The 22,276-nt window shown below is 42.7% G+C and overlaps 1 protein-coding gene across 4 annotated transcripts in view; it reads left to right on the forward strand.

Annotated features, from left to right (window-relative positions):
- The window catches only part of Kif3a (kinesin family member 3A), a 39,003-nt gene extending 23,822 nt beyond the window's left edge, over nt 1-15,181 (forward strand). Inside the window, exons 10-19 of one of the 4 annotated variants that reach the window (XM_036194876.1) lie at nt 1,222-1,293; nt 3,244-3,252; nt 5,959-6,115; nt 6,501-6,681; nt 6,869-6,979; nt 7,384-7,509; nt 10,206-10,259; nt 10,575-10,643; nt 11,165-11,289; nt 13,355-15,181. In XM_036194876.1, the coding sequence (XP_036050769.1) occupies nt 1,222-1,293; nt 3,244-3,252; nt 5,959-6,115; nt 6,501-6,681; nt 6,869-6,979; nt 7,384-7,509; nt 10,206-10,259; nt 10,575-10,643; nt 11,165-11,289; nt 13,355-13,403 (953 nt within the window). In that variant the 3' untranslated portion in view covers nt 13,404-15,181. The remainder of the gene's footprint in view (nt 1-1,221; nt 1,294-3,243; nt 3,253-5,958; nt 6,116-6,500; nt 6,682-6,868; nt 6,980-7,383; nt 7,510-10,205; nt 10,260-10,574; nt 10,644-11,164; nt 11,290-13,354) is intronic. The other 3 variants (XM_036194877.1, XM_036194878.1, XM_036194879.1) reach the window with 3 other exon arrangements.
- The last annotated feature ends 7,095 nt before the right edge of the window (nt 15,182-22,276 follow it).

Raw genomic sequence — 22,276 nt, forward strand, 5'->3', positions numbered from 1 at the left:
CATATTGCCTCTTGTAAAATTTTAAGTTGTAAAATTCTGCAGTTTCACGTCTGTGTTAGGTCCCTGTAGGCTTTTGAAATTAGGATAATGTGGGATTTTTCTTCAAATGATGTTAGCCTTTGCGGGTGGTGTGTTTGAATAGTTTTCACTGAAGTCCTTTCTTTGTAAATTTGTGTCATTCTCTCCCTTTGGGACAGCTTCCAGTGTGAACTAAGACTGCACAGCTAAGGCTGCAGATGGCATGGAGAAAAGGGTTTCCCTGCCTCATTTCTAACTCAGAGCTCTCCTCAGCTCCTGCAGGCTGCTGCACAGTCACAGTTAATCAGTCTTGTTGAAAACAAACCCATCACTGCTCAATGGGGAACCCAAATTAAAAACTGAAGATTTTGTACATCCAAAAGACAGAACAAGCACCATGTAGGGCAGAAGTCGGCAGAGTACAGTTTGCTGGCCAAATCCAGGTGGAACCTGTTTTTGTAAACAAAATGTTCTTAAAGTAGCCATGATCAGTTGTTCACATGTGGTCTGTAGCTGTTCACATCAAAGCGCATGGCCTGGCCGTTGGTCCTTTCACAAAAACTGTTATCAGTCCATGACTTAAAAAGTGTTTTTATTCATAGCTCTTTTTTCAAAGTAAACTATTGTTTCTTTGACTTGAAGCAGATAGTAGACTTACTAAAAGTAAATTTTATGTAGAAAAAAGTGCTACTGTTGAATATGCTAAAATATTTTAAATACATCTTACCTTGTGCAGAGAAGCTTAACATTTTTCACTGAGCCTTGTCAATTATGCTGGCAAGCTTTAGACATAAGTCTGGTATCATGATGTCTTGAGGGGATGGGGAATTGGAGACATACCTTGTTTATAATGAAGGGCAGCTGATTTCTGCAACATGAATTGTGTGATTTTTAAAGCTGTTTTTCTTAGCAGTATAAATAGACATTTTTGTCATTTCAAGCCTCTGAATAATTCTGTGTAGATGAGTAGTGAGGTTTGCCACTAGTGCAGATCTGTAAAGAAATGCAGTTTTAATTCCCGAATGGCTTTGTGACCAGGAAGCAGCTGGAGTACTTAGTGTTAAGTTAGAGTGAGTTGCTCTTGAATGCAAAGCTTGATTGTCCTCTAAATTCTTCCTGCAGAACTCAAGTTTTCTCTGTGTGTTTCTGTTCGTTTCTTGTTCCCTCTCTCTGGTTCCGTGGGCTCGTTTCTTTGTCTTGCAGGCAGTAGCAGCAGCAGTAGCTCAGACTCCACATGTTCTGTCATAGAGAAGCCTCTGGATGAGTTCTTGCCTCGTGAGTGGCGGCCCTCACCTTCTCTAACAGAGCTCTGGCTTCTCCATTACTCATGGGCTTCATTGGGAGATGCTGCCCCACTCCCTGTCATGACTGGTCCATGTTGGGCTCCCAGTAGAAAAGCATGTGGCCCCACCCTGCCATGGCTTCAGTTAACTGAAACATAGGCCAGAGCCTATGTTTGAGACAGTGGAAGAGAAAATCATGCTTTTGCTGCTGAGATAATGTAAAGAGAGCTAGTAAGCTGTGTAAAAGAGTAATTCTCGGGATTCTTTTTTATTCCTCATTATATGTTTTTAATTCTGGTCAGTGTAAGGGATTTGAACAACACACCTTGAATCTCTACAAGTACAAATGAATGTTTGTTGGTGCAGCAGCACCCAATGTAACAAGCCGTCTGTGCTCCAAATAAAGAGATGAGTGAAGCCCAAGGCAAGTGAGGAAGACAGAGTAGTGTTTCATTCCAGCTGGGCACTCCCCACTGTTAAGTTACTAGGTCAGTTTTAAGACTCTTTCTGAGGTGTGATTAGAAAATTCAGTCACACAGCATTCATAACGTCTGTGTAGACTTCTTTCTTCAGTCTTAGACTTTTTTGTAAACTGTAAGTTGAAAGCATTCTTTAATTTTGTCTGTTTCTACTTTCAGAAGAAAATGGAAGCGATGCTTGCTTCCACCAGCTTGCAGCTTGCTGTCTCTTAAAACATTATCTGTGTCCTCCCTTTTCCAGACTAATGGCAGAAACCATTGCTTTTAGTTTTACTAGGGAAACTCTGAAGAATCTCAAGACACTGTGTCTATTGACACTGCTGAAGCAGTTACCAGACAGCTGACCTCACCGGACAAGTTGTAAACTATGTGACACTGTGCGCACACCACTTAGAAGCACAGCTTTGTATTATGAACTGTGAAGTGAGAGAAAATATGTGAGAGGAAGCATTGTAACTTAATTTTCTGTTCTAAAACTTACCATTCTTAGAGAGTAGTTATATGAAAGTAGGTTATGAAATGAGTTGTACCTTATTCAATTCAAGACTTTTTTTTTTTCCAATTCAAGAGTTTTCATACCTAACATTTACCTTTTGCTGTCGTAACATGGATGTGTTGGGGAGGTGGAGAGATGATTGTCCCAGCATGTGGTTGCTGTGTGTGACTTGTGCGTATTTCCCCTCCCATTAAAAAATATGAATGGCTGTTCGATGTCCCTGCTTGAATCATCAGTGTCATTTATTTCTCTAGTCATTATTTAATTACCCATAACAATCCACCCATAGGCTGAATGTAAGTTTGCTACAATACAGGTGCACTTCATTTTACGTAATTAAAGAGAGCTGCTTACAAATCAAGTTGGGAAATCAAATATTGTGAACTTACTGCCTTTAAAATTCATTAACCTTTTTTGTCAGTCATGTGATTAGTATAACCTACTGTAAAATAGTTATCTGTTTTGTTGCCTCAGGTCTTCCTGGTGGTTTTTCTTAAAATGGGGGACACCTGTAATGGGTCTTTATATAGAAGAAACATTGAATTGGGAAATTTTGGAAACGGACAGTGAGAGCTTTGTTACTTTTACTAATTTTAAAAATTGACCCCATTTTTTGTTTTGCCCTTTTAGATATTTTCCAGGTCTTAGTAGGTTCCCAATTCCATGTCTGTAATCCATCAGCATATGCACTGAGCTGTTCCACTTGCAAGGGCACTGTGGGCACCTGGGATTGCGTGGGAACCACAGAGTGGATTGAGTCTAGCATTTGTGATTGTCTTCTTATGGAACATGCTTTCTTTTTCTGTGGACTCTATTTCAGTTGTGATGATTCGATTCATGTCTTTGCTCATGCTAAATGAATGCTGTTACACATTTTCTCTGTTTTACAAAGGAAATAATGTTTTCCTTTCTTCCCTCCTCATCCCTGTGCTTCCTGTCTGCGACTCGCTTACCGCTTCTTTGCAAGATCAAGCAGGTTGGTGTGATTGGCTTGCACTCCACGTGGTGCAGTTACTCATTTTCTCAAGACCTTTTATTTCAGTTCTTCACATTTTTTTAATTTAATAATTTTTACAAGGTAAGTATCTTTTTTAAAAAATTTCCTTTTAGCTACTTAAAAAAAAAACCTTTTCCCTAAATCCTTAAAGGTCATTAGACCAATTTTTGAAAATACACTTATAATTGGTTTGACACATACAGGCATTTTCCTTTTTTGAAGGCTGAGAGTCAGTTCCTGTTGCCCACACCATGGGTGCTTGTGATACAGATGACATTAATCCAGTTGGCACTTGTTATAGCTCTGCCCTTGCCCGTCCTGCCAGGTCACCTTCACTCAGGAACAACTGGCAAAGGGGAACAGAAAGGCTCACTACGTCTCTTTGACTTAGCTAAATACCTTTTATAATACCAACGTGGCTTTCTAGATCCCCACCCCCACCTCCCAGGCAGGGTTTCTCTGAGTAATAGCCCTGGCTGTCCTGGAACTTGGTTTGTGGACCAGACTGGCCTCAAACTCACAGAGATCCTCCTGCCTCTTTCTCCCAAGTGCTGGAACTAAAGGTGTGCACCACCACTGCCCAGCTGCCTTTTGAGATTTATTTACTTAATATTTTTGTGCAAAATTTTATCATGGAGAACTGGAAACGTTTCTGAGATTTTTTTTTTATTGTTGTTTTTTGTTTTTTTGTTTTTTTTAAGTTGACTTGGTTGAGGAGACTGTGTATGTGTGTATTGCCCTGGGTATGAACCCAGGGCTTTGCACGTGGTGGCCAAGGACTGAGCTACATACACCTCATCTCCTTTTAGTAATTCCTAGAAGTATATGTAGTCTCTCATCCCATTGGAGGATCAGAGTACACATTGACTGCAGGGGCTTGTATCCAGGGAGCACAGGGTAACAGTTCATTCCTTAAAGATCTGTCTACAAGTTTATCTTGGTCACCACATTTTTTACACAGTCACATTTAGCTTAAAGTGTTATTTGAAAAAAATACCGTGGCTTGTCATGGTGATTCTGGCTGCACCACATGGGACTTAAATGTGTGGACTTTTGAGCTGACCCTAGCTGTGTGGAGAGTGTCTTCGTGAAATCCTCTTGAGCACAGTGAGACACTTGCTTCTAAAGCACGGGTTTGAAGGGGTTACTGTGTAAGGCAATCAGTTCATCAAGAGACGGTGTTTATATATTTTTATATGCAAACTCTTTGTATTACTCCCTCCTGATGGGTTTTTGGAACTCTTTATAACTATTAGCAAAACAAAACACTACAAGTCCAAATTTCATATAGTGATCCATTTATGTGTCCTTAGTACCCATGCCTTCTACACACACTATTTTTTTAATGTATTTGCAATTTTTCTCTAAACATTTGTGGTACTGAGGTGGGAAGTTACATGTTTACTTCCTGTAAACCTCAACTTAGACTTTTCTCCTAAAATTTTTAGTAAGTGTTATTATGGATAGAAAATCTTTCCAAGTAATTCACTGGGAATAGAAGTTAACTTATTTGTGAAAATTACTCTTCTGAAACATAATTCAGAAGGTTCAAGGCAGGTGGCTGTGCCGATAGGCCCAGGCCCACCTCTGACACAGAGTGCAGTGAATCACACCACACCAGCCGCCTGGATCTTAGTTCCTCTTTGGTTTTGTGCCTATGATTTTGCTTTAGACTTTAGTTCTGTAGAAGGAAAAATGCCGTTAAACCCTTGAGATGTTGTCTCAAGAGTTGAAAAGCCTATGCATGACCCCGCCTTTCATGGTTCCTACAAGAATATGCTCAGATCTGTAGTGCCATCGTGATTGTTTTCAGTTCCTTTTCCTTAGCAGGAGGCGCTGGGGTGGGGGTGGAGACATTAACCTATAATCTTCCATCCTTGTCCCTTGGGAAGGAAGTTGAGAACGACAAACTCTCAGGAGAGCCTCAGGTCTGACAGTTCTATGAAATGCTTGTTGTTCTGAGGGAGCGTGTTTCTAAGAACTTGCATCAACCAGAAATGAACTGTCATTGGCTCAGTTTCAGAACCATTTTAATAAGCTAGTGTCTGTTTTCTCTTTTTGATTTTTTCATATAACTTCATGGTTTGGAGGTTCGTTGGTAAACTTCGTGTGAGCAGGCTGCATGCATACACCTACACATGTTTGGATGTGACAGTCAGTTGGAGCTGCATTCCACCATATTAGTTAGTAGTGCTACTGCTGACTGTTGGTTCTTAGCATGTTTGATCTGAGTTAGGGACTTTGGTGATCTAGCTTGTTATAGTAAGTTACTTTGGTGGCTCATTTATGATTTACCAGGGCAGCTTATCAGTGTGAAACACCTGCCTTAAATGAGTAATTTAATGATTGTGAAAGTGATTGAAGAATCATTTCCCTTTTTAGCATCTCTGCACCATTTGGGGACCCATAGTTTGCTTTTTTATTTGGCTTTCCTGTTACTTTTCTTTCCCTATTTTTCTGCTCATCTCCTTTGTTCTCTTTCATTTCCCCCTTACATATCATTACAGTTAGACAACAGTTTGAATTTATTAATGAATTAAAACATTCTAGGAACTATGATGCAGAAATGGAAGTTTAACATTTGCTGTTGAATGACTGGGTATAGACAGTGCTATACTAAGATAATTCTTATGTCTGAAACATTGACTACTTTTAGTGACTGCTGCAATTAAATGACTCAAATAGGTAAAAAGAAAGTTTCCCCAGATAAGATGGTGGAAATGCAAGCGAAAATTGATGAGGAGAGAAAAGCATTGGAAACAAAACTTGACATGGAAGAAGAAGAGAGAAACAAGGCTAGAGCTGAACTGGAGAGGCGAGAGAAGGACCTTCTGAAAGCCCAGTGAGTGTGGTGGGTCCAGATGGGCTCATGCTGGAGTTGTAATGTTCTTCATAGGACTGTGTGTCAGGAAACTTGATCAACTAAAAGATAACGAAAATCTTGATTTTTGTTTCCAGCATAGCTGTTCTAGGGTGGAGGGTCCCACTGTATGTGATACATTTTTAAAACTCGGATCTTTCTGATCATTTAATCTCTGTGTTGGAGAAAATATTGGCCAAGGTGGTTTAATCCTTAGTTGATGAGTTAATGCCATGTATAGTGTGCTTTAGAGAGGTATCACATGACTGAACTTTTCTAAGTGTACATCTTCAGTTCTACTTTAATAGGGGAATGAGATTAGAACGGCATATGACAGGGATTTAGAATGTTCTCCTTTTCCTTATAGACAAGAGCATCAGTCTTTGCTGGAAAAGCTGTCTGCTTTGGAGAAGAAAGTCATTGTTGGTGGTGTGGACTTGTTGGCCAAAGCTGAGGAGCAAGAGAAGCTTCTTGAGGAGTCCAATATGGAGCTGGAGGAGAGGCGGAAGAGAGCTGAGCAACTTCGGAAAGAACTTGAGGAAAAAGAGGTGATGCCACGTTGAGTGTGGTGTGTGCAGCACACTCACCTTTTCCAGGGCAAACTAAATCCCGAAAACAAAATGGAAAGCAGATTATGGATCATTTTGAAGACAGTAGTTACCAAACATCTAGATCATTTGTTACATGGAATTTGTGACTTAAAATTATTCTGAAGTTAACCTCTTTTTATCATAGCAAGAACGCTTGGACATTGAGGAAAAATATACCAGTCTACAAGAGGAGGCACAGGGAAAGACCAAGAAATTAAAGAAGGTCTGGACCATGCTGATGGCTGCAAAGTCAGAGGTTGGTGTCTTAGAAATCCCTATAATACAGTTTAGAATCTTAATGTGTGTTTACAGGTTTTTTGTTTGTTTGTTCTGTTTTTAAGGCAGGATTTCTCTATGTAGCCCTAGCTGTTCTAGAATTCGTTCTTTAGACCAGGCTGGCTTTGAACTCACAGATCTGCCTGCCTCTGCCACCTGAGTGCTGGGATTAAAGGCATCCACTGCTGCTGGCCACCACTGCCACTACCACCTGGCTTTGTGTGCTTACAGTTTTAAAGCACTCAAACACTCACTTCTCTCTGTGTATTTTAAATTTTACTTGTTAACTAGCCAGTGACAGTCTGTTCAAGAAGTGTTTGGGCCAGGGGCAGTATTTGTCCTTAAAGTCTTGTTTGCTTTATACTGTCATGGGTTCTCTGGCAGATGGCTGATCTTCAGCAGGAGCATCAGAGGGAAATTGAAGGCCTCCTGGAGAACATTCGGCAGCTCAGCCGTGAGCTTCGGCTTCAGATGCTCATTATTGATAACTTCATACCTCAGGATTACCAGGTGAGAGGAGCCTGATCTAGACATTAGGTCATTGAGGGCTAAAGAATAGCCAGCATAACGAATTAAGATGTTACATGTTCACATTGCAGCTATCCTCTGTGAACCTTTCTTGAACTAATGCCATCATATCAGTGTCTTAGTTATGGTTACTATTGCTGTGATGAAACACAAAGACAGACGAACTTGGGGATGAAAGGGTTTATTTGGCTTATACTTCCATATTAAGTTCATCTGTGAAGGAAGTCAGGACAGGAACTCAAACATGGCAGGAACTTGGAGGCAGAAGCTGATGCAGAGGCCATGGAGGGGTGCTGCTTACTGGTTTGTTTAGCCTGTTTTCTTATAGAATTCAGAACTACCAATCCAAGTATGGCACCACTCACAATAGGCTGGCTCCCTCAGCAATCACTAATTAAGAAAATGCCTGCCAGGCAGTGATGGCACACACCTTTAATCCCAGTACTTGGGAGGCAAAGGCAGGTGGATCTCTGTGAATTTGAGGCCAACCTGGTATATAGAGAGAGTTCCAGGATAGCCAGAGCTAGACAGTGAAATCCTGTCTCAAAAAAAAACAAAAAAGAAAGGAAGAAAGGAAGAAAAAGAAAGGAAGAAAGGAAGAAAGAAAGAAAGGAAGAAAGAATGAATGAATGAATGAATGAATGAAAATGCCTTACAGATGGATCTTATGGAGGAATTTTCTCAACTCAGGCTCCCTCCTTTCATATCACACTAACTTGTGTCAAGTTGACATAAGACCAGCTAGCACAAAAGGTGTTAACTTTCTTTAGAATGTAATTCTCTTTTTGAGTATCTAAGTATCTAAATAAGAATGTGTCAGCCCATTGAAAGGAAGGACCTTGCTCCATGTAAATGCATGTAGAATCAAGGTGAAGGTCCTATTGATTGGTTGACATACTTGATTAGAAAGCAAAGAGGGAGCTGGAGAGGTGGCCCAGTGGTTAAGAAGGTTGGCTGTTCTTTCAGAGGACCCAGGTCCAGCACCCACATGGCAACTCATCACCATCTGTAACTCCAGTCCTGGGGATTCAGCACCCTCTTCTGTCCTTCATAGGCATCAGGCAGACATGTAGTGCACAGATACACATGCAGACAAAACACTCATATACATGAAATACATGCATAAATACTTTTTAAATAGAATAAGCAGAATGTGCTGCTGTCCTCTTCCTTGATGTGTTCTCTCTCTCTCTCTCTCTCTCTCTCTCTCTCTCTCTCTGTGTGTGTGTGTGTGTGTGTAAAAATAGAACATGAAATTGTCCATTCTAGTCATTTTTATGTATACAGTTCAATAACACTAAATACATTCACTTAGTTATACAACCAGCCACTATCCCTAGTTGTTTTCAAACAGGTGGTAATTTTATCACCAGCATAATTTAAAAATCTTACCTTTTCCTTAGCAAGAATTTTTAAGTATGTATGTATATAGGAATGTGAGTTTGTATACAGAGTCTAGGATAGAGCATTGGGTCCCCTAGAACTGGAGTTACAGGAGGTTGTGAGCCGCTGGATGTGGGTGGTGGGCACTTAGCCTCAGGTGTCTGCAGGAGCAGTGAGCACTCTTAACCCTGGAGTCATCTCTCCAGCCCACCTTCCAGTATGTTCTTAATAAACTTACACCTGTGATTTTTTTAAAACAATGTTGTAAATCTCAGAATAGCTATGAGAAATTTTTCTGAAATTTTCCCTTCAGATCTCAGGTACCCCAGAATCAGTCCTGGGTTTCTGGAACACTCCAGAATGTCCTAGTTCCATGTTGTAACTCATTACCCCAAATCAGAGCTGAAATCTAGACTAACCTATTTCTAGCTGAATGGTTTCTCAGCCTTTCTACCCTTGTCTCTTCCAGCCCAGCCTGACTGTCCTCCTGATTTCCAGGATCCCAACTTTCGCTTTTTGTTTTTATGTAGTTGAATAGTATCCACATGTGTTCTTAAGAAATGTGTGTGTGTGTTTAAATTTATTTTTATTTTATGTATATGGATGTTTTCCCTGTATGTATATATGTGACCATGTGCATGCCTAGTGCCCACAGTGACCAGAAGAGGTGTCGGAACCCCTGGAATTAGAATTACATACTGTTGTGAGCTACCATGTAGGTGCTGGGAACTGAACCTATGTCCTTTGCAAGAACAGTTGGTCTTAACCACTGACACAACTCTCCAGCCTAAGGAATGTGTATTTTTAAATGCTTGATACAGTATATAATGCTTAGAAACAACTATTTTCACTTAACATTGATGAAAGTGTAGGTCAAATGATTCTTCAGCAAGTAAAGGCTTATTATGTAAACCTTGAGACCTGAGTTTGATCCCCGGAACCCACATGAAGAGAGAGAACCAACTCCACAAAGTTGTTCTTTGACCACACATAAGTACTATGACGTGTCCCTACCCCCATTGTGTGTGTGTGTGTGTGTGTGTGTGTGTGTGTGTGTGTGTGTGTGTGTGTGTGAGAGAGAGAGAGAGAGAGAGAGAGAGAGAGAGAGAGAGAGAGAGATATGCAGGACCCTTAAAAGAGCTTAGTTGAAGGCATGGAGAAGTCAAAGGGATTACCATGAGCAATATACAGTGACAGATACAGGAAAATGCCACATGTTTCTATTGTCACAGTTGTGTGTGTATTTTTCAATATTTTAACTATTAACTAAAAGCAGCCTTTGATTCTTTGTAAAGGAAATGATTGAAAACTATGTCCATTGGAATGAAGACATAGGAGAATGGCAGCTAGTGAGTATTCCTTTCCCCCTTGATGAAATTGTGGGGTGGAGCTGGTGCTGGCTGCTGTGGGAGGAAGGTGGTGTGGGGTGGATCAGATCAGAACGCAGTGGACCAGATGGGATCTTTTCCTCATTAACAGCAAAGTGGGAACCCTTCGTGGGAATGGGTTAGGCCTGGGGCTTCTGGGTACTGGGCGGCCTGTTGGATCCTTTCCGCCCCGGGTGTACATCATGGTTCCTGGAGAGATGTCAGGATGTCTTTCAGCAACCTTCCCAGGTCACAGTATTGATTCAGACATCTCTCTTCCCTCTTTCCCTTTTTGAGAAATGTGTGGCCTACACAGGAAACAACATGAGGAAACAAACTCCAGTGCCTGACAAGAAGGAGAGAGACGTAAGAGCACTTTGAACACTTGTTTGTCATCATCAGAGTGTGGCCGGTTGTTGTGCTGCTCCAGCGTGTGGGCTGAGCAGCTGCATTGTCCGTTGTGAGTGGAGGCTCGTGCTCTGGGGCGGGGGCTGCTGGGACAGGTCCGCTCTCGGGCACACTTATCCAAAGCTGCAGTTTCAGTCCTGCCTCAGGACCGGCCTGCTGTCACTCCGGTGTGCCCTTTCACTACTCTGGGCTGGGGGCTGTCCCAGAGACTAGGCTGCCTTGCTTCCCTGAGTCCTAGGTCAACCGGAGTGCTGGTTTGAGAAAGGAAGACCGTTTTCCTTTATGTCTGAGGAGCTTGATGGCATACCTGGGCTTCTCATTCTCCAGCTTTGAGTGCATTTTACACAGTAGCATGGAGGATGTCGGTGAAAGGTTATTTGATTTTGTCTTCAGTGGTCTTTTGCCCAGTGCCAGTCTGTGTTTTCAGTCTTCCCCGAATCTGATTTAACTTCCCTTGTGTGTGTGTGTTTTTCTTGTAGCCTTTCGAAGTAGACCTTTCCCACGTATACCTTGCCTATACAGAGGAGAGTCTGCGTCAGTCTTTGATGAAGTTAGAAAGGCCACGAACCTCCAAGGGGAAAGCAAGGCCAAAGACTGGGAGAAGGTGAGGACAGCCCCAAGTCCCCAAGTCCTGAAGTGACAATGTTGTGATACTATATTTAGACACATCTAAAGGAAGTCGAACTTTGGTTACTGTGACATGTGGTTTGAAATTATATTCTTTATGCAGTTACCATTTGATAAGCAAAATAGGGATAAAGATTGGTACTCTGTGAGTTTGAGGCCAGCCTGGTCTATAGAGCAAGTTCCAGGAAAGCCAGAGCTGTTACATAGAGAAACCCTGTCTCAAAAAACAAACCAAAAAAGAATTGCATTCTGGGATAGTTGTGATGGTACACACCTTTCATTCCAGGACTTAAGAGGCAGAGGCAGGCAGATGCTGTGAGTTACAGGCCAGCCTGGTTTGCATTACAAATTTCAAGACAACCAGGGCTACATACAAAACAAAACAGAAAAAGAACTGCATTCTTTCAGACTTCTGCCTAGGAGAGGAGCAGAGCTAGCTTCAACTCGCTTTGTTCTTTCCTAGTGTTTACCCACCACCTACTGTCTTGTGTAAGTCTCCTACTAAGATGCTAATTAAGTTGCCTTGTTTGACTCCCAAAATACTGTATTCATCTGGTCATTTTTTTTTTTTTTTCTGACAATAGGCATTGCCCCAATAGGACATTGATTTCTTAGATCTTAAATTAAGGGAAGCTTGTGTGACTCTCTAGCACCAGCATTGACAATTATGTAGTCTGTGTGCTTTATCACATAAGCTCAGTGGGAAGCCTGGGCTGGCACTAATGTTCCTCCTGTTCCTACAGGAGCTAATTTGAACCAGTTGGAAGACCTTTGCTTTACATGTAAGGTGAAGTTAATGGGTTTCATGTCTTTGTTACATAGTCGTTTAGATGTAATGTAACACTAAAAATGTCGAAATCATTAAACTAGGGCTAGAAAGAATGAGCTACTTGTTAAAATGTGTCAGATTTTTGCATTTTTTTTAGCATTTAGATGAAGGATTTAAAGATTTTCAAATGCTAAGTGAATATTTACATGGAATCTTTAAAAATATATAAATATTCCTGTAATAGTTGGTTGTGAGCCACCAATGTGGGTATTGAGATGTGAACTCAGATCCTCTGGAAGAGCAACAGGTGCTCGTAAGTGCTGTGCTGTCTCTGCAGCCCACATGTATAATATCAGGGAGTGAAGTAAGTTGTTCTCACACAGCTCTTGTGGAGTCCCTCCCTGTTACAAGGTTAGTAGATACCCTGCTCTGAGCTCAGGGCGTTAGGAAGATGCACTCAGATGTGGCCCATTGTAATGAGACAGTCAGCTTAACAGAGACAGGCAGAGGAGGGCAGGGGAGCAAGCTGGAAAGTAGTTCTGTCCCTTGTTAGTGTAGGAACAGAGACCCCATCATTGCTGGACCGTTGTCTTTATAAAGAGAATCCAGATTACTTACATGAGCTCTCTCACGTTCAGCCACATTTTTAAAACTGTGTAGACCTTAAAACAAATAATTTGATAAGCTATTTTGATATAGTTTCTATAATACACCACTGTAAAAATATGCTTTTTTGTTTAGCTTAAGTTAAAGAAAATATTTGTGGGCCAACATGTGATCCAGACTCGACTCAACAGAAACTGTGGTTTTTCTGGGAAATAAGCAAATATGTACAATAAGCGAGTGTCCCATGCAATGCTCATGAGAGGCATGCAGTTTGGTGAGCTGGACAGCAATAAAGAAGGCACATGAGAGTACTCCTGTAGGCCTCAGACACTGTGTGTCCTGCTTCTCTGAGGCTCTCTGTACTGTTAGCCTCCTCCGCAGAGGAGGAGATGACCAAGGGGCATCCCTGATAAGCTTAGCTGACACCTGTCTGCACCTTGTCTGACCCTGTGCTCAGCTACTCACCACTCTGGAACACCGTCCTTCCTGTAGCACTGTGTTCTTGTGTTTGCTTTTGGTGACCTTGCCTGCCTACTCTGGGTATCAATCAGACTGCTGTGGTCAAGCATGGCCAGTGCCGGTCCATTTGTGGACTCTGCCACATAATGTGTTGACGGTCTCTTAGGAAAAGCACTCACCTTGCTTTTTTTTCTTCTTCTCTTAACAGAAAGCGCTCTGCAAAGCCCGAGACCGTAATTGATTCTTTACTTCAGTAAATGTTACAGAATTAAGGTTATAATAAAAAAGAGTGATATTCTCATGCCTGGAGAGGAATCCTTAATTAAGACACTGAGGACACCTGTGTAATTCACATAATGGAAGCTGTAAATTATGGAGTGAGACTGGAAATGGCAACTTTCCTATAGACTTTTAGATTCTTAAGTCTCTGTACCATGGAAGTACACATAGCTCATGATTGTTGAGGATGCCACACTGTGCCGCAGTGCTCTGTGAAAGTGAGGTCCCAGTTCTTACAGAGCACTCTGGTTATATGCGAATGTGCATCTCTTTGCTATGTGCTCAACTATTGCGTATCTAGATAAGCAGAATCTCAGAGTAGAAGAAAGTCTGTCTTGTTTGTACACTGCGCATGGCAGATCGCCTTGTCCTATGTCCTGTGTCAACTCCTGGGCTGCCCATCTAAGTAAGCAGTAACTTGTCCTAACACCCAACAGGTCTGTCTACATGCATTCTGACTTTATACTAACGTTTGTTGCATTTAGGTATGAGATGACTGATTTTATGGATCTCCTATAGAAAACTGTGTAATTGGACAGCTTTGCAGGTTTACATTTCCAAGGTACAGTTTGAACATGTGCTCCAGCATCTGGCCACCCTCCACCAGTTCCTGTTACCCTGCATCCACATTCAGCCTTTGGTGTTGCTGCTGCTGGTTTGACTTCCCCACCAAAGCCAGCGGTGACCATTTGGCTTTGCTACACACACAGTTTTAAAAATTCCTTTGGACATATGGCTTACAGACACTCCATTGTCTGAATTTTAAGTTTTGATGGGAATGACTATATACAAATTGAAACCAATCTCATTTGTTCAGAAAATGAAGCTAAGCCAGAAAAATACCTTTTAATTTTCTTTATAGCATTTTTATATATATAAAAAATACTGTTCTCTGAATTTCTTCTATGGATTATCCAGTTAGGCCATATTCCTCTCCCAAAAAAAAAGTTATATTCAATATATAGTAAAATAAGTTATAATAAAATTTTTTATAATAAATGTTTTTATTTTTGTGTGTGCCTACTTATAAAATTGTTTTGAAGGTTATGTGCTTCTGAAGCCTATCCTGCTTTCTAAGTTTGAAATTGTGCAATCAACTCCAAGCTCTTGATTGCAAAGGTTTTTGAGACTTCCCAAGTTAGGATTCCTTAGGTTCCTGTGATTTGGACAAGTAGGGTAAATACTTACTTATCATTATGGAGGTGTGTGTGTAGGCTATGGCTGGCTGAGTGGAGGTGGAGCCCTGCTGAGGAATAGAAACTGTGGTCATACATTTGTGGAGCCTTCCAGAAGGACTCCTCAGTGTCCTGGATATGACCATGTGCTGATATGACCATGGCACTGTGGTAGTGTCCTCAAGGTAATGGATGTGGCCTGGGTGCTGTGACACACTGAGCAGAGTGTGTGTCTTGTAAAGTCTCATGTGAGCCAAGCATCTTGGTGGTGTCAGATTTCTCCTGGTGTAAACTTAACTGTTAGTAATTACAGAATCTTAGTTTTACCAGTAAGGAAAAAGAATCTACATGCCTTCATGTCCATGTTTCTTTCATTTAACAGTTTTGTTGGCCTGGAAGGAATATCTGCTGTGAATTAAACTAAAACATTAGAGACATTGAATCTAGTGTGGTAAAGCCTATAACAGTAACAAAAGAACTCCATAAAAATTGAAAATACTGAGAAAATTCTCTAAGCATCTTGACTTAATAATTTTGTTTGCTTGCTTGCTTGCTTGCTTGCTTGTTGTTTTGAGACTGGATCTCTCTGTGTTAGCCCAGGCTAGCCTGGGACTCATGATCCCTCCACCTCAGCCTCCCAAGTACTGAGATTGCAGGTGATGTTATCATGCCAGCAATCTTTATTAAAGCATGTGTGTTAAAACTCTAATCATGGTTCATTTTCTGAAAACCAAATTAGATTCTTGCCAGGTTGGGAGGTCTGTGTGGAGAGGAGAGGACACCCACTTCTTCTCATTTACTGTGTCTTTGTCCTCACAAGGAATCATTTGTATTTTCAGTGTTAATTTCATGAATGGATAGAGATGGAGAACAAACTTGATTAATGTTTAAAATAAATGTACAGCTTTTAAATGAGTGGGACAGATCTATAAATAGGATATTGACAAGTATCCTTTTTTTCTTAATTTAAAAAGTAGTATTTATTTATTTGAAAGGAACCCTAATAGGAAGTTATGCTGGCTCTGCACTTACATGCTCTACCAGCCAGGCTCTCTCCACTCAGTGTCTGCTCTTATGATGTTCAGGCTTAGCCGAGAGGAAGGCTGTGCAGCCGGTGTTTACCTGACAGTGAGTCCTCCCACTGGCGGTCTCACTGATGTTCTGGAAAAGGTGATCTTCTAGTTTATGTTTTTGGCAACTAGAACATCAAGGTTATTTTGGAGGGGAAAGTGTTGCTTTGTCTGCAACATGTTTTTAAAGTTATGATTATAGTTTTAGTATTTCTATTTTCACTTTAGGTTTAGGATGTATCCCATCCTCCCTGCCCCCTTTTAAGTTGTAAGACAGGGAACACCCTCTTTCCTATAGAGCTGTGAATTAAGTGAAGTTTACATTTACACACACCTGTGTCTGCCCAGTTTCTCTCCCACCCCTCCATTTTGAGATAAGAGTCCTATGTAGCCTAGGCTGGCCACAAACCCTGTATGTAGCTCAGGTTGGCCTTAAACTCCTGATCCTCCTCTACCTCCTCATGATTGCTGGGATACACTTGTGCACCACTACACCCAGCTCCCCTCCCCCCGTTTCTTAATATATATATAATTGTTTTCTTCTTCTTTTTTTAAACTACTAGAAAACCTAGTTCTTCCTAGTGCCTTTGAGCTGACCCTGCAGTTTTGACTAACTAGAATCAGTGGAAACCTGAGCAGCAGTACTATAATGCTGTTACCGACCAGGATACAAACTGTGTAGTAAGTTTGTTGTGTTAATTCAGAAGCCACAGTCACATTGTATTTTGTGTATAAATTGTATTTGTTCAAGCTGTATATATCAATGTCATGTGTACATGCAGCATGGTAAGATGAAAAATAAAATTCCTCCGCAATGCCTACCGTCTTTTAAGACATTTTTATTCTGTTGTGTCTGCCTACACATGTGTGCACCATGTGTGTGCTGTGCGCCTGTGTTGACCAGAGAATGTTGGATCCCCTGGAACTGGAGTTGCAGTTATGAGCTGCCATGTGTGTTAGGCAGACCAAAGAATTAAAAGTGGGTCTTGAGAAGTTTTGATTTCATGACTAAAGGATTTTCTTTCTTAAGTTAGTATGCGAAGTGACTGAGTTTCATTATGTCATTTTCAGACACCCATTTCACTAGATCCCTTTCATCCCCTTGGCTTGCCTTGTCAGTCCCCTTCTACCCAATTAATCTTCCCTCTGCTCTCATGCAAAGGACTTTAGTTTCTAAACCTAGGGTTTGTGCCCTTTCCAGCTGCTAGCTTTTGTAGAACCCCTGCTGTGGAGATGCCATGCACACTGTCCTGAGCCAGGCTAGGCCAGCTTCAAGTCCGCGGGCCTGATGTCTGTTGATGACAGTCCTGAGTGTCATCCCCAGCCGGCATGACAGCTTCTCCGTGCCTGTGGAGAGGAGACCTTCTCCAGTCCCTCCCAGAGACCCTGAGGCCATATACAGTTAGAGCAGAATAACAACTGGGGGGGAGGGGGGCGGGAACAGTTGGACACTTGGGAGGGCCCCAGGACAGCCCCAAAGCAATCTTCTCTAAAGCCTGGTGTCCTTTAGGAATGGACGTCTTCACGATTTCCTTTTCCTTTCTAAAGACTGAGTTATTTTTATGAGTTTGCATGTTTTGCCTGCATCTATGTATGTGCAGTATGAGTGTGCCTGGTGCCTGCAATGGTCAGGAGAAGGCATCAGATCCCTCTGAACTGGAGTTTGGGACAGTTGAGAGCCACCATGTAAGTCCTGGAAACTGAATTCCAGGCCTGTGAAAGCAGCTAGTGCTCTTTACTGCTGAGCTGTCTCCCCCCCCAGCCTTCAAGAATTTCTTTGATTGATTGAACTATGTGATCTAATGGCCTCCTTACCTGTTGCCTAGTTGACACTGGGTCACCATTTTCTACTTCCTTTCTTCTTTGAGACTAATAGCATTAGTTTTGAGAGGCACACAAGTACACTGTGTGTGTGTGTGTGTGTGTGTGTGTGTGTGTGTGTGTGTGTGTGTGTGCGCGCGCGCGAGTGAATGCAGGTGCAAGATTCTTACTGCTCTAGGACCTGGTGGTTAGGCCAGGATGGCAGATGGGTGAGTCCCAGGGATGCTCCTTTCTCTGCCTCCCTAGGGCAGATACTGCTATGCTCCACTGTTTACATGAGTGCTCTGTCAAATTTAGTACTTTACTTGCTGATCTACCTCAGCCATGCCTCTTCTCCACCTTTTTTTGTTTTGTTTTGTTTTTTGGAGATAGTTTCTCTGTAGTTTTGGTTCCTGTCCTGTCCTCTCTAAACCAGGATGGCCTCGAACTCACTCTGAAGACCAGGCTGGCCCCGAACTCACAAAGATCCACCTGGCTCTGCCTCCCTAGTGCTGGGATTAAAGGTGTGTGTACCACTGCCTGGCTTTTAAGATTTTATTTTTATTTATGTATTTGGTGGAAGTAGGGGTGGGGCGGTATTGGCACATGGATGCAATTGCCAGTAGAAGCCAGAAGAGGGCGTCGGATCCCCTTAAGCTGGGGTTACAGACATTTGTGAGCCACACAGCATGAGTGCTGAGAACTAAATTCCAGTACTTTGGAAAAGTAGTTTGTGCTTTTAACCTCTGAGCCATCTGTACAGCCCCACCCCACCCCCCTCATGGTTTTTTTTTGAGACAGTTTCTTACTTAGCCCAGGCTAGCCTCCAACTCTGTATGTAGCCAAGGATGACCTTCAGTTTCTGATCATCTTGACTCCACCTCCTGAGTGCTGAGATCACAGGCAGGAAGTACCGGGGCTAGCCATCATTGTGTTTCCTGTTCTCATCTTTTCCAGTGAATCACTCAATTCATCTGTAAAACTAGGTAGTATCTGAATGAACGATGTTCACCGTCAGCCCAAGTCCAGCAGCAACAGTCCAGAGGCTCTGACGCCCACTGAGGTTGAGGGGAGAGCCTCCAGACACATTTGTTAGTAGATGAGCAGAGTTGGCTCCTTCATAAACAGTTTCATTTGCAAAGCAAATGAGGTATTCCGTCTTCCTTCGGAAGCTGAGCCCTTGTGTGGGAAAGTGATGGTGTAGAGGCTACTTCAAAAACAACCTGTTTCCTCTCCGCATTTATCTTGGGCTTCCTGCAACCCAGCCTTCAGGTTACTTTTATCAGCCTTATCAGAACATCGGGTTGTCTTACCCAAACACGGTTATGGCTCTCTGAAGCATGGGACAGATCAGATGTTCTCCCACACCTGCTCCCCTCCCCCAGCCTCTGAGAGGGCTGGGGAAATTTGAGTTGTAATCAAAGGCTGCATTTCTCCCATTGTAGCTAAGAATTTAACTGGGACTTTACAACCGAATCAAATTTTCTCAGAGTGCGATACCAATCTTAACAAAGAGGATATTGCTTAACCCAGCCTAAAAGTACCATAGACGCTGCAGAAATCCTAGGCCAGCCTCAACTTCTGATCTCCACCTAGAGTTTTGCCCCACACTGGCCAGACTGCCTCCTTTTCATTGTTAATTCTTTAAGTTCGCATACAAAATGGTTGATTTAACTGTGGCTTCCTCATACACAAACACCATCAGAATGTGTTTAATTAGTGCCCCTTACCCCCTCTCCTTCCCCATCCTTCCTTCAAATACTTCAATTTTTGCTTCTCACAGGTGACTTGGTATTCCACCCACCCCATCCTTGAAAATCCCTCCTCCCCTAATTCCCTTTCGCTTTACCCGTGTGCACATGCTCTGAATACACACAGATTTAAATCCAGACTCTATGAATTGGAAAAAGTTGTCTTTCTCAATTTGGCTTTATTTTGTTTAACATAATCTCCAGCAACACCTGCTTTCTGTAAATATGATTTCATTCTTCATGCCTAAGCATGATTCCATTGTGTATACGAACAACACATCCTCTGTCTGTTTATCTGTTGATAGGTATCTTGGTTCCGTAGCTTCATGACTGTGCAGGGCTGCAGTGACTGTGAGTGTACAAGCGTCTCTGTGGTGTGCTCACAATTCTGGCTAATAGTGAGGAACTGAATCATATAGTGGCTCTATGTTTAGTTTTTTGGGAACCTCCACACTGGTTTCCACAATGGCTACCCAGCTAACTTTCCCACCAGTGGTGTGTAAGTGTCCTGGTGCCTCTTTTGAGTGTATCTTGGGATTGGGGTGATGGCTCAGTGGGTGAGGACACTCTCTGAGTGGGTGTGCGGATCTGAGTTCAGATCACCAGCGCCCACATAGAAGCTGGGAATGGCAGCCCAAACCTGCCCAGAGCTAGGTAGAAACGGGTGGGTCTAGGGCACTCACTGGCCCGCCAATCTACCTAATGGGATGAGCTCCAGGTTAAGTAAGAGCCTGTCTCAAGATGGAGAGTTGGGGAGATGAATCAGAGGGTAACGGGACTTGCTGTACAAACCTAATGAGCTGAGTTCAATGTCTGATACTCACCTGAAGGAGGGAGAGAGAACTGACTGTACTTCAACATGTGTGTCATGCCACACAAGTGCACACACATAGGCATACACTCATACATGCACAAACGTACATAGAGGCATACACATACACACATGTACACCCAGTCATATACTCATACACACATGTACTCATACATTCACACACAGTCATACACACATGCACACACAGGCATACACATACACACTCATATGCTCATATGTATAGGCATACACTCATACACACAGGCATACACACATGCACACACACAGGCATACACTCATACACTCACGCACACACAAGCATACACTTATATATATGCACACACACAGGTATACACTCATACACTCATATGTATACACACATAGGCACACAATCATACACACATGCATACACAGACATTTATAAAAAGAAAAAGTAAGACAGTGATTGAGAAAGACACATGAAATTGTCTGGCCTTCACATTGCAATGTAAAGCCACATGCACATACACGCTTGTGCGCGCGCGCACACACACACACACACACACACACACACACACACACACACACACGCAGTCTGGAGAGCTAAGGTGAGAAGGTCATAGTCTCAGGGTAGGAGGGAGACCAAGAAGGCTAGGATGCACCTCACAGTAAAGTGCTTCTCTACATGCACAAGGTCCTGAGTTCAATACCTACCACAGCAGGAGAGGGAATCTTTTTTAAACTGTTGGGGTATTTTGTTTGTTTGGTTTTTGGTTTTTTTGAGACAAGGTTTCTCTGTGTAGCTTTGGAGCCTGTCCTGGATCTCACTCTGTAGCCCAGGCTGGCCTCGAATTCAGAGATCCGTCAGGCTCTGCCTCCCGAGGACTGGGATTAAAGACGTGTGCCACCGCCGTTGTTAGTTTTAGAGGGGCCAGTTCAACAGGTGTCAACCATGACAGTTACTTAAGGGCCTACAGTGCCTGGGAGTGAACCTTGTGTTAAATAAATTAACCCTGCAAGTTAACAAGACGGCGGCCCCAAGACTAGAGAAGACCCTGCCTTGCCCTGGGTGGAGATCCACAGAGCTGAGAGCCTGGCCTATGTGTTGGTGGACCACGCTGTGCCTCTTCCACGAGGAGGCTGTGTGCTGCATTTTGCCATGAGCTGTGCCATCTTCAGAGGATCTGGATACTGTGGGGTGCCAACTGGGAGGACAAAGACAAACCAAGGTCACAGGTGATGGAGCAGTGACAAAAAGAAGCCCCGAGGCATTTTTTAGGTTACATTTATTTATTTGCATGTGCCCATGTGTGTGCATGAGCACTTAGGAATACATGTGTATGCAACAGTGCATGTGGTAGCTAGGGACAACTTGTGGAAGTCAGTCCTCTCCGTCTACCATGTAGGTCCTGGGCACCAAACTCAGGTCTTCAAGTTTGGCAATGAGCCCCTTTATTTGCTTGACTGGCACATCCCTGTGGCGTTCTTATTAGGGCCAACATTTCTTAATGCACCCCCCCAAAAGGTTGCACGTAAGACACAGCTATATGGTTTCATTAGGCATTTATTCACTAGATACTTATTATCCATTGCCAGATGCCAGTTAGTGACAACCTATCCAGTGGTTGAGGGCAAAAGCAGTGAGGATAGGAATCATGGGAGAGAGGGCCGATGAGTCTACCTTTGCTGTTAGTGACAAGGTACACTCCACCCAGCAGGTGCTGGCTGTGGCTAGGTGGCCTCTGTAACTGCTCCAATCACAAGCCTCATGCCTTTCACTTAACCCTGAAGTTTCTCCACTCACGTGTTTTATGTGTGTCCTTAACCTGTGGTCTTGTCCTGTCTTGGTCCAGTCAGAGGTTGGTGGCTGGATGTTTAAATCAAGAGTCTGGGACCCCCTGTCTGAATGCAAACAAGAAGGTTAGTGTGTCCTGACCATTCACTCTTACTGTGTCATCATTGGCTGACCTAGCGCCTGTGTGCATCCTGTGGTCTGTTCTAGGTCTTTCTTTTTGACAGCCTTTCCTTTATCAGCCTGGCCTCATATACCAAGTGCAAACCCACAGCTCATATCCTGTGGCAGACGCAGCTCACATTAGCTAGCTCATGCAAATGAGTTTCAATCAAAGGAGAAAGGAAATTAAAATGTTCACCGTGTATCTTCCCCAGTTGGCCTTAGACTTTTATTGCCCTTGGCACACTGGTATTTTATGTGGGCAGGGTGAAACTCACTGTGGTCAGGGTGAGATTTGAAGCTTTGATTTG

This window comes from Onychomys torridus, chromosome 8 (assembly GCF_903995425.1).
Source record: "Onychomys torridus chromosome 8, mOncTor1.1, whole genome shotgun sequence".
NCBI classification, from domain to species: Eukaryota; Metazoa; Chordata; class Mammalia; order Rodentia; family Cricetidae; genus Onychomys; species Onychomys torridus.